This window comes from Mesoplodon mirus (assembly GCF_964341445.2).
Source record: "Mesoplodon mirus genome assembly, chromosome: 6".
In the NCBI taxonomy this organism is placed as follows: domain Eukaryota; kingdom Metazoa; phylum Chordata; class Mammalia; order Artiodactyla; family Ziphiidae; genus Mesoplodon; species Mesoplodon mirus.
In genome coordinates this window covers 73,240,391-73,253,151 of record NC_138982.1, presented here as the reverse complement: position 1 = coordinate 73,253,151, position 12,761 = coordinate 73,240,391, and the positions used below count along the sequence as shown (strand labels likewise).

The following is a 12,761-nucleotide window of genomic DNA, read 5'->3' as shown; positions in this document are numbered from 1 at the left end:
TCCTGTGGATCCTTGGCGAGTAGTGAGGGGATCCCCATAGCCTTGACCCTCAGCTTAGCTTGAGCCCCCATGGTCCCACTCAGCGTGGCTTTCGGGATGTACCCACGGTTGTTCCAAATGCAGAGTCTTCCCCTGGCTTAGAGATTTTTCAAGTGGCACAAGGACCAGCACTGGACTGGTACCATAGGTTGGAACCTCCATGGATTCGCCCCTGACACATTCCTCCTTTTCTCTCCCACAGGCCGACTCTCAAGACCATTGCAAAGGAGGAGGCTTGTTCTGAGGCTGAATCAGAAGGACACCCTGCAAGCACTCTTTCAACAGAACCCCTACCCCGGGATAACGACCAGAGAACGGCTGTCACGAGAACTGGGCATTGCAGAAAGCAGAATTCAGGTACGTCCGAGTCTCTCGATCCATTCTCCGTCTCGGGGTCCATGTCCAGACGCAAGTCACCCTACGCCCGTTGGAGTCCTTGCTCTTGGGGCTTCCTCTTCGGGGTGTTCCAGACAGAAGGGGCTCGAATCTTGGCAAGGAACGTGGCTCCCTTTGGGAAACGCAGCCAGACTGAGCTGTGTGGCGAGCGGTCCATTCAAATGGGTGGTCAAGAAAAAGGGCGAGGGGCCAAGGAAGCAGGAGGGCCTGGTGGTGCCAAGGAGGTGTTCCCTGAATGGTTGGCCTCCTAGGAACTAGCTGTGCTGAAGACTTCCCTCTCTGGGGAGGTTGGAGAGGAGTCACCAAAGGTAGGAACACCCCTCCTGTGACCATACGAAGCGTCGCCAAAGACTGATTGACATTCCCTATGAACACTTTTGCTCAGGCTGTCAAATTTTCCACACACCACCATCAGAAACGTCTAAAAGCATGCACACACACACGCACACAAGCACAGGCCCTTACTGCAGGTTGGCCTCGGGGAATGAGGTAGCATGCACACTGCTTCACTGTTGAAGACAAGGACACATATTCTGAAGGTGGGGAGCAGGTTCATAAGAGCCTCCTGACCTCACAGTGATGGAGGCATGTAGTCCCTGAGAAGTAACTGTCAATGAGTAGTTCCCAGGCAACATGGGAAGAGTGGTTTTCGTGAGGGCACTTGCTAATGGATATGATTGCGTGTCATGAGACAGCACTGCCTCTGGGGACATAAGCGAGGCAGGGAAACATGAATCGGGCATGGACCAGACCGAAGGGGAGGCAAAGAGACCAAATGAGGGAAAGCAGATGGAGCCTGAGAGCCTGGGACAGAGACAGAGAGAGGGGAAGGCAGGCAGGCAGTCAGCTGGGCAGGCAGGCGGGTGGCAACAGAGACAGATGTCAACAGGTACATGCAGGGAATCTTAGACAGAGACCAAAAGAGCCACAGAGAAAATGGTAGTTATGATGAGAACGGGTGGGGCGTGGGAGAGCGAGAGAGAGAGAGAGAGGTACCTATCCATCCCATTCTGACTGTGGAAAAGCAAGCATTGTCTCCTCCTGTGTCACAAGTCATTACTCTGGACACCAGTAAGGTGACTCGAAGAGGAAGGATTGTTTTCATGGACACAGATTGTGTATAATGGAATCTGGTGCACTTCTTCACAGGTGAAAGCCGGAGTCTACATTCTACGTGCTAGTGAGAGTTCAGTCCCTGTGCACTGTAAATATTTCCACTGGGGGCAGACGGGCCATACTGGGTCTCCATTAGTCGGCTTGATGCTGGCTGGCTGGCTGGCTGGTGCGTTTGTGCGTTTGTTTTATGGTGCATCCCTGCAATAGATCGTGGAAGTACATGCATAAGCATTGAAAGACAAGGCTTTCTTTCTTTGTACCCAGGTTTGGTTTCAAAACCAGCGAAGAAGATGCCTAAAGCAGAGCCGATTGCTGTCGGAGAATGGCTTCAAAGGAGGACAGTCACAGTCGCTGCGGCCACCACCACCTGAGGCTTTGACTCGAGGTAAGTTCCCAGCATTCGTAAGTCATTTCCCCAGAGCATCTCTATGAGACAGAATCATCTCTGGACGTGGATGACCATGGGAGGCCAAGAACGCTTCAGAGAGGATACCATGATATCTTGGGTTCTTGCCCCATTCCTGTTCCACACAGGATCATCATGCCCCTGTTGGAGGGTGGGGAGATGCATGGCCAGGAAGGCTTGGAATCTTTGGGTCCGGAACCTGCCTGGATGTGCAGAAATCCCTTCTTCCATCACATGGGGCATTTTCACATAGCACTGAATAAGATGTATCGATGTATCGATCTTAATCTATGACATACCACTTCCTACATACCACACACTGGATCTGCTGTGAACGTGCTGAAATCGGCCTGAATGTCCTCTCTTCTCTGTGTGTCCTTCTTTAGAAAACTTGGGAAGAGAGGCCAGGCGAAAGAGGACTTTCATCTCTCCTTCTCAAACAAGGGTCCTTGTGCAAGCCTTTGAGAGGGATCGATTTCCATCTATTGCTGCCAGGGAAGAATTGGCTCACCAGACAGGAATACCTGAACCTCGAATCCAGGTAAGTTCTCCACCAGTGGGTGGAACTTGGCTTCTCCCAAGAGAAAGGAGTGTTAACCCTTGCGACGGGTTGCTGCTGGCTGTATGTAGGCTTGGAGAGGGGGGATTGGGAGGACGTTCCCTTCATCCTATGAATACGCCAAGGGGGCTGACCTGAAGGCACCCATTTCCAGAAGAGGAGAGGGCAATGGAAGTCCTGGGCAGCCAGGGAGGGGCCTGAGGTTGTAGCTGGGCAATGACGGCTCTCCTCAAAGCCAGGGGTGGGGAGGGGTGGGGAGGGGTGGGGTGGGTCCTGGGTTGCCCTGACGTCCTCCCGCATTTTCAAGAGCCAAGGCGAAAGCTTTAAGGAAAATGGCCCTTAGATGAGGCCCACCAGTACTTGCCATGGGCCTGACAGACTGGAGGGCATGGAAGGGCAAGGCGGGGTGGACTGGGGCGGGCCGGGAATGGGGCGGCTGCAAGTTGATCTGGACTGTCACGCTGCTAATGTTCCTGTCGCCCCATATGGTTCCCTAGATATGGTTCCAGAACCGAAGAGCTCGGCACCCAAAGCAGAGCACTAGTGGGCCTGTGAATGCCCTGGCCGAAGGCCCAGATGCCACATCAGCCGTGACTGCCCCGTCGGACCAAAGTCCCTGGCCCACTGTCCATAGCACCTCTCATCATTATCCTCCCTCTCATGCACCTGAGAGCATGCAATCCTTTGCTGCGGCCACTCCTGTTTTCTCCCCCTCCTTTCCTGTGCCAGGGGCTGCCTTTGGGTGCTGTGTGGGCCAGCCGTTGATGTTCATCGTGGTCCAGCCCAGCCTGGCAGCACTTCAGGGATGCCAGAACCCACAGCCTCTTCCGGCCACAGTTCCGTGGGGTGAAGGGACACATGCTCTCATCGCCAGTGGGCAGCCTGCCCAGGGGGGCATCGGGCTGCCTGCACCGCCAGAGACAGACTTCTGGCAGCAGCAGGCAACCTCAGGTGAAGAGACACCTCCCCAGCTGGAGCAACAGCCCCAGCACTCAGCCCTTCCAGGCTCCTCAAGCCTCCTGGACGAACTCTTGTCAGACGAGGATATTCTGGACAAGGCACGCCCTTTTCTGAATGCGGACTCTGAGGAAGAGGAACTTGCGGCAACCCTCGAAGCCCCCCTCAGCGAGGAAGAATTCCAGGCCCTGCTCGACATGCTGCCAGGCTCCCCAGTGCCACAGGTTTAGGGGGAGTAAGGAAGGCCTTCCCCCGAGCCCCTTTCAAGCCTCCTTTCCTGGGAGGCAGAGCCATGGGGGAGAGAAAGAAGAAGGAATATGCAACGCTCATGATAGTGTCTGGCAGGGAGACCATGGCAAGAAGACTGTCGACAGCAATTGCAGTGTGCCCACGAGTGATGCCATGCTCCACACAGACTGTCACGAAGCATGGGCACCAGAAGGGACACCCTCTCTGAAGCCTCAAGGAATTCCAGCCGTTCAATGATAACGAGGAGGACCCAACGCTGAACTAGATATCCCCGTTGTATGTGACATTCCATTGATCCAATCAATAAATCTTGGCACTCACTTCAAGTTCTCGGTTGTGCTTTGGTCGCTTTGTATTCTCCTGCGTTTCCTTGGGGACGTGAAATCCCTCCCTTGGCCTGGGACAGCATGGGAGGATGGTCCAGATGCCCGTGTCTAGTCCCGTAGCTTGTAGCCACAAACACACCTTAGTGGAATCACGAAAACACTCTCACAGTGACAACCTTCACTTGCTTTCTGGGTGCATGGTGTGGAAGGGTTCCTTGAGGGCATCGCCTTTGCACACAAGGACAGAAGTCTGCAAAAACTTTCATTGCCAGGCTTCATAGTAACCACTGTGCCCGGTATATTATGCAGGCAAATAATCTCTCTCCGTCCCTCTCTCTCTCCTATTGTGTGTCCACAGCCACACACTACATGCACACACCTCTCAAAAGATAAGCCTAGTTACAACTAAAGCGATGCACAAATGAACTGAAAAGCCAAATCCATGTGGCAACGTAACGTCATCGCAGATCATCCCTTCCACTGCTTCTTTCAAAACTATTTCCCAACACATGTGCCTCCTACACTCTGTGTTGAGTGATTCTCGACTGGCTCAATCCATGCGCCCCATGTTCCGCATGGGTGTGTCAGTGGCACGAAACATTAAAATACTCTAAGAGTTGCCACTTGAATGTCTATACAACAATGAATCTGATTCTCTAGCTAAACCTGCATCCCGGTCTCTAGCTCTAATATGTGCATATCTCGGCAGATCCATCTAGTCCTCAACTCCCTCCCAGTCACACCCCAGTCTTAGGCTCCCCTTTCTCCAGAGCTCTAGAGCAATATTACAGCCCTCTCTCTTTCTCTCTCTCTCCCTCTCCGTCTCTCTGTCTCTCTCTCTGTCACTGTCTCTCTCTGTCTCTCTGTCTCTCTCTCTCTCTGTCTCTCGGTCTCTCTCTCTCTCCTTCCTTTCATTTTGGAGAAAGGAAACATCAGTTTCAAGAGCGACACGGGGGGCATAGGGCTTCTGGGGAAAGAATCTGGCCACGGTAGCCTCAGGACAAGTAGGACTGAAGATGGGGAAAGAGACAGCTTATGGAAAAGTTGGTGCTTTCAAGAGGGCGGGAGGAACACTGGGTCACAGTGTGCCGGGAAACACTGAGATGCTTGTGGGTGGCAGGACTTGCACAGACTCTAGCTAGAGCTAGGAGCTGGGGCTGTACCATATTGGTTGTCCAATGCTGTCTGCTCCAGAGAAACGTCGGAGCCCAGGAACGGGCAGTGTTACCTCCACAGGGAGGCCACCTGTGTATAAACACACCTGGGGCCACTCTGGATTCCCTGGCTGCCATGCAGATCACAGTTCCTGCTCTCCCAAGCAACCTTTCCCCACCTGGATTGTCCAGGAGGGAGCCGGTCCAGGTCTGGCAGGCAGTGCCTTCTGGGAGGAGCCAGCAAATCCCATGTTTCAGTGATTATCTCACCCAAACTTCATAGTTCTCGGGAAAATCCACCCCGATGCAACAAAATGGTCACGCCTCCCTCTGATCTCAGTTACTTCAGGACGAGGGACCAAGACATGCACCTCCTCAGGACATCCTCCTGGGCCTCCTGAGACTTGCACACACCTACTGGTCCCGCTGACATCCGTCCACAGGTACCAGCTGACAACCGTCCTTAGTGGGTGCAGAAAATCACACACACAGATCACACAAACACCCCCTCACACACACACACACACACACACACACACACACACCAGCCATATTTTAACGAATTGCTGGTGTAATTACTCTGATTCCCAACTGTTTCTAAATAAGCTCTCTGTCCTCATGTTAATCCACATGGTGGCAAAAGAACCTTGTTGGCAAAGGAACACATTAAAGATGGTTCTGTGTTTCTGTGTGGGGTTTTTTGGTTGGTTTGTTTGTAACTCTTCTATTCTGTGCAGCACAAATGCACCAAAAATGTTGGGATGGCTGTCCTTGGAAGGCAAAGCTTTCCTTTCAAACCCAGCTGTGTCATCATCCATCATCTAACTAGCTTCATATCCCTCTCCTTCCCCTTCCCCTTCCACATCCACTTCCCTTTCACCTTCCCATTCTCCTTCTTCTTGGCACACATGCCAGTTGACCAGTGAATGCGAAACTGACTTTGTCTTCTGGACGCCAAGGACAAGCACTGAAAATAACTTCCTTTTCTTGTGAAACCTATACGTGTGGCGTGCCCCTTTCTCTGGTCTCTCCATGGCATATGAGCAAGGGGGTGGGTTTCAGGGTACCTGAAATAGTCCCAAACTGTTGAGGACCATGGGTAGACCCTCGATAAGCACTCAAGCTTAGTATGTGAATTATCGGGAACTCAAAACGCAGCCAAGGAAATACTTTAGGAGTGGGAGGCAATGACGTCCTGGGGGTGATGAGCAAAGTGGGAATCGTACTCGAGGCAAGCTAGGCTCTAGGTTCTCTCTGCATTTGGGAAAGTACAGTGACACACCTATGCATGAGGGACTCAGAGTTGGGGAATTCCACAGAGAGCAAAAGTATGTGTGGGATGTGGAAAGGTGTGAAAATGAGAGAGCACCGGACCCCAAGCTTTCTGTGAAAGGACGACGAGGCCGGCAGCTTCAAAGGGACCTGGGAGTTTCCCAACACACCTTCCATTCCAACACCCACTTGCCTCATGGGATTCCTTCCAGGTTCTCAATTTGCAAGGAAGGGTTCCCCACCATCTGAGGCTATTTACATAAATAGGGGCGGGGCATCCTCCTCCATTATAAATTCTGAGCTTCTGAGTACTGAACAGTTGGCCAGCAGTTTCCGTGCCATCTGTTTGGGTCTCCCACTATGGATTCGTCCAGCTCGTCCATCACATACAGCACCTCCAGAGGTACGTTGCCCTCAGCATCTGGGCTCTGGGGTTGGATCATCCAAATACACTCATGCACCTCCCCACCCCAACGGTTGGTCACCACGAAGATTGAAGTTTCCCAATGACCACCAATTGGCACAGACAGATATGCTGGGACATGTTTCTGGAATCAGTTGGGCAAAAGGATGCACCTTGGTTTGGGCATTTCACGTACATATTTCTGGTTTGCTGGTTCGTTTGTTTTCCTTCTTGAAATCGACATGGAAGTTGGTAGCCCTGTTGCCTGACAATGGCTTCTCTACCAAAAATCCCAGCCTGTGGTTGCAGTGAACGGAACACGAGTGTTTGAAAAGGTTCCCAACTAAACTGACACTCGTTTCCAGTTGACCGTGTTTGGGATTTTGAGTTGGTTTTGCATGTTCTATTCTTGCTGTTGTTATGGATTTGCTCCCTTTGGTTTCATGTTCCATTTGAAGTGGTTAACTTCTATGGTGTCCATGGAAAGAATCCACATCCAGTATGTATTGGGAATAGAAGAAAACGAGAGTTTTCCTTTGAGCACAACTGAAAGCTAGAGCCTGGGAAAGAGATTCCAGGAGCACTCGAACTGTCTCTAATTGGACTCTAAGGTAGGCACTGCAGGAGTCTCTGGAAAGCCAAAATCCGCAGTGTGACACATCCGTTCCTTGAGTGCTTTCCAAAGATTTTCCTTGGAGCTGGCAGGAAGGAAGGGCGCTTTTAAAGGAAGTCCCCTAAAGGGGTCCGAAACGATTGCCTTGCTTTGTCTCCTTCCATGGGGAGACTTGGTGATGAAACTACGTCACCAGCTGCCAGCTGCTAGAGCAGGTAGCCCTTGCAGAAGGGTTGGTGTTGTCCTAGAGTTGGAGAGAGTTCAGGAAACTCAAGATGTCAGGGGTGTGCTGGACGTGCCTGAAACCACACCCACCCTGGCCATCACAGCTGGCTCCCGCCTTAGAAGGCAGGAAAGGAGCACCCATCTATTCCCTTACCACCAGGAAGATGCAACCTCAAATAGGACAGGGGTGGGGGAAGCCCTTCAAGGCTGCCCAACTGAATGAATAGCAGGAGCACACGGCGAGTCAGCAGGACCTCGGTGCCTAGAAAGGGAAACCCATCTTCCGAGGAGTACCGGGCTGTTGTGGGTGTGTGGGTGGGTGGGCACCATCAGACGGGTCACCACGCTGGTCCTTATCTCAAAAAGCTAGGTCGTCTAAACAATCTTCTTGTGCGTTCTGTGTCGGGGGTTGGCTTGTGTGTTTGTCTGGCTTCGTTTGGCTTTCGTCTCGTTTCCTTTCAAATAGTGAAAACGCAGGTACTCTGTGCAAATGACAGGCCAGAAGCCTCACTCCTCTCATTAGCATAGAGGTCGAGGTAAATCTGGTAGAAGCCATCAAGCCTTTCCCAGGCCTCCACAAGTGGAAAATCCTTCCACCCATTTTGGTCATGTTAGCCTGTTTTTCTAGGGCTCTCCCCTTCTGTTTGCATGGCGTCCTGTGGATCCTTGGCGAGTAGTGAGGGGATCCCCATAGCCTTGACCCTCAGCTTAGCTTGAGCCCCCATGGTCCCACTCAGCGTGGCTTTCGGGGTGTACCCACGGTTGTTCCAAATGCAGAGTCTTCCCCTGGCTTAGAGATTTTTCAAGTGGCACAAGGACCAGCACTGGACTGGTACCATAGGTTGGAACCTCCATGGATTCGCCCCTGACACATTCCCCCTTTTCTCTCCCACAGGCCGACTCTCAAGACCATTGCAAAGGAGGAGGCTTGTTCTGAGGCTGAATCAGAAGGACACCCTGCAAGCACTCTTTCAACAGAACCCCTACCCCGGGATAACGACCAGAGAACGGCTGTCACGAGAACTGGGCATTGCAGAAAGCAGAATTCAGGTACGTCCGAGTCTCTCGATCCATTCTCCGTCTCGGGGTCCATGTCCAGACGCAAGTCACCCTACGCCCGTTGGAGTCCTTGCTCTTGGGGCTTCCTCTTCGGGGTGTTCCAGACAGAAGGGGCTCGAATCTTGGCAAGGAACGTGGCTCCCTTTGGGAAACGCAGCCAGACTGAGCTGTGTGGCGAGCAGTCCATTCAAATGGGTGGTCAAGAAAAAGGGTGAGGGGCCAAGGAAGCAGGAGGGCCTGGTGGTGCCAAGGAGGTGTTCCCTGAATGGTTGGCCTCCTAGGAACTAGCTGTGCTGAAGACTTCCCTCTCTGGGGAGGTTGGAGAGGAGTCACCAAAGGTAGGAACACCCCTCCTGTGACCATACGAAGCGTCGCCAAAGACTGATTGACATTCCCTATGAACACTTTTGCTCAGGCTGTCAAATTTTCCACACACCACCATCAGAAACGTCTAAAAGCATGCACACACACACGCACACAAGCACAGGCCCTTACTGCAGGTTGGCCTCGGGGAATGAGGTAGCATGCACACTGCTTCACTGTTGAAGACAAGGACACATATTCTGAAGGTGGGGAGCAGGTTCATAAGAGCCTCCTGACCTCACAGTGATGGAGGCATGTAGTCCCTGAGAAGTAACTGTCAATGAGTAGTTCCCAGGCAACATGGGAAGAGTGGTTTTCGTGAGGGCACTTGCTAATGGATATGATTGCGTGTCATGAGACAGCACTGCCTCTGGGGACATAAGCGAGGCAGGGAAACATGAATCGGGCATGGACCAGACCGAAGGGGAGGCAAAGAGACCAAATGAGGGAAAGCAGATGGAGCCTGAGAGCCTGGGACAGAGACAGAGAGAGGGGAAGGCAGGCAGGCAGTCAGCTGGGCAGGCAGGCGGGTGGCAACAGAGACAGATGTCAACAGGTACATGCAGGGAATCTTAGACAGAGACCAAAAGAGCCACAGAGAAAATGGTAGTTATGATGAGAACGGGTGGGGCGTGGGAGAGCGAGAGAGAGAGAGAGAGGTACCTATCCATCCCATTCTGACTGTGGAAAAGCAAGCATTGTCTCCTCCTGTGTCACAAGTCATTACTCTGGACACCAGTAAGGTGACTCGAAGAGGAAGGATTGTTTTCATGGACACAGATTGTGTATAATGGAATCTGGTGCACTTCTTCACAGGTGAAAGCCGGAGTCTACATTCTACGTGCTAGTGAGAGTTCAGTCCCTGTGCACTGTAAATATTTCCACTGGGGGCAGACGGGCCATACTGGGTCTCCATTAGTCGGCTTGATGCTGGCTGGCTGGCTGGCTGGTGCGTTTGTGCGTTTGTTTTATGGTGCATCCCTGCAATAGATCGTGGAAGTACATGCATAAGCATTGAAAGACAAGGCTTTCTTTCTTTGTACCCAGGTTTGGTTTCAAAACCAGCGAAGAAGATGCCTAAAGCAGAGCCGATTGCTGTCGGAGAATGGCTTCAAAGGAGGACAGTCACAGTCGCTGCGGCCGCCACCACCTGAGGCTTTGACTCGAGGTAAGTTCCCAGCATTCGTAAGTCATTTCCCCAGAGCATCTCTATGAGACAGAATCATCTCTGGACGTGGATGACCATGGGAGGCCAAGAACGCTTCAGAGAGGATACCATGATATCTTGGGTTCTTGCCCCATTCCTGTTCCACACAGGATCATCATGCCCCTGTTGGAGGGTGGGGAGATGCATGGCCAGGAAGGCTTGGAATCTTTGGGTCCGGAACCTGCCTGGATGTGCAGAAATCCCTTCTTCCATCACATGGGGCAATTTCACATAGCACTGAATAAGATGTATCGATGTATCGATCTTAATCTATGACATGCCACTTCCTACATACCACACACTGGATCTGCTGTGAACGTGCTGAAATCGGCCTGAATGTCCTCTCTTCTCTGTGTGTCCTTCTTTAGAAAACTTGGGAAGAGAGGCCAGGCGAAAGAGGACTTTCATCTCTCCTTCTCAAACAAGGGTCCTTGTGCAAGCCTTTGAGAGGGATCGATTTCCATCTATTGCTGCCAGGGAAGAATTGGCTCACCAGACAGGAATACCTGAACCTCGAATCCAGGTAAGTTCTCCACCAGTGGGTGGAACTTGGTTTCTCCCAAGAGAAAGGAGTGTTAACCCTTGCGACGGGTTGCTGCTGGCTATATGTAGGCTTGGAGAGGGGGGATTGGGAGGACGTTCCCTTCATCCTATGAATACGCCAAGGGGGCTGACCTGAAGGCATCCATTTCCAGAAGAGGAGAGGGCAATGGAAGTCCTGGGCAGCCAGGGAGGGGCCTGAGGTTGTAGCTGGGCAATGACGGCTCTCCTCAAAGCCAGGGGTGGGGAGGGGTGGGGAGGGGTGGGGTGGGTCCTGGGTTGCCCTGACGTCCTCCCGCATTTTCAAGAGCCAAGGCGAAAGCTTTAAGGAAAATGGCCCTTAGATGAGGCCCACCAGTACTTGCCATGGGCCTGACAGACTGGAGGACGTGGAAGGGCAGGGCGGGGTGGACTGGGGCGGGCCGGGAATGGGGCGGCTGCAAGTTGATCTGGACTGTCACGCTGCTAATGTTCCTGTCGCCCCATATGGTTCCCTAGTTATGGTTCCAGAACCGAAGAGCTCGGCACCCAAAGCAGAGCGCTAGTGGGCCTGTGAATGCCCTGGCCGAAGGCCCAGATGCCACATCAGCCGTGACTGCCCCGTCGGACCAAAGTCCCTGGCCCACTGTCCATAGCACCTCTCATCATTATCCTCCCTCTCATGCACCTGAGAGCATGCAATCCTTTGCTGCGGCCACTCCTGTTTTCTCCCCCTCCTTTCCTGTGCCAGGGGCTGCCTTTGGGTGCTGTGTGGGCCAGCCGTTGATGTTCATCGTGGTCCAGCCCAGCCTGGCAGCACTTCAGGGATGCCAGAACCCACAGCCTCTTCCGGCCACAGTTCCGTGGGGTGAAGGGACACATGCTCTCATCGCCAGTGGGCAGCCTGCCCAGGGGGGCATCGGGCTGCCTGCACCGCCAGAGACAGACTTCTGGCAGCAGCAGGCAACCTCAGGTGAAGAGACACCTCCCCAGCTGGAGCAACAGCCCCAGCACTCAGCCCTTCCAGGCTCCTCAAGCCTCCTGGACGAACTCTTGTCAGACGAGGATATTCTGGACAAGGCACGCCCTTTTCTGAATGCGGACTCTGAGGAAGAGGAACTTGCGGCAACCCTCGAAGCCCCCCTCAGCGAGGAAGAATTCCAGGCCCTGCTCGACATGCTGCCAGGCTCCCCAGTGCCACAGGTTTAGGGGGAGTAAGGAAGGCCTTCCCCCGAGCCCCTTTCAAGCCTCCTTTCCTGGGAGGCAGAGCCATGGGGGAGAGAAAGAAGAAGGAATATGCAACGCTCATGATAGTGTCTGGCAGGGAGACCATGGCAAGAAGACTGTCGACAGCAATTGCAGTGTGCCCACGAGCGATGCCATGCTCCACACAGACTGTCACGAAGCATGGGCACCAGAAGGGACACCCTCTCTGAAGCCTCAAGGAATTCCAGCCGTTCAATGATAACGAGGAGGACCCAACGCTGAACTAGATATCCCCGTTGTATGTGACATTCCATTGATCCAATCAATAAATCTTGGCACTCACTTCAAGTTCTCGGTTGTGCTTTGGTCGCTTTGTATTCTCCTGCGTTTCCTTGGGGACGTGAAATCCCTCCCTTGGCCTGGGACAGCATGGGAGGATGGTCCAGATGCCCGTGTCTAGTCCCGTAGCTTGTAGCCACAAACACACCTTAGTGGAATCACGAAAACACTCTCACAGTGACAACCTTCACTTGCTTTCTGGGTGCATGGTGTGGAAGGGTTCCTTGAGGGCATCGCCTTTGCACACAAGGACAGAAGTCTGCAAAAACTTTCATTGCCAGGCTTCATAGTAACCACTGTGCCCGGTATATTATGCAGGCAAATAATCTCTCTCCGTCCCTCTCTCTCTCCTA

The 12,761-nt window shown here is 52.8% G+C and overlaps 1 protein-coding gene across 1 annotated transcript; it reads left to right on the top strand.

The window, feature by feature from the left end:
* Nucleotides 1–6,834: 6,834 nt before the first annotated feature.
* Nucleotides 6,835–12,072, top strand: LOC309805977 (double homeobox protein 4-like protein 4; the record flags this gene model as incomplete). The annotated part of the gene is made up of 6 exons (XM_082624341.1): nt 6,835–6,877; nt 8,611–8,765; nt 9,954–10,094; nt 10,185–10,305; nt 10,713–10,867; nt 11,383–12,072. The coding sequence occupies 6 exons, from the start codon at nt 6,835–6,837 to the stop codon at nt 12,070–12,072; spliced, it is 1,305 nt and encodes a 434-aa protein (XP_082480467.1).
* Between the last annotated feature and the right edge of the window lie 689 nt (nt 12,073–12,761).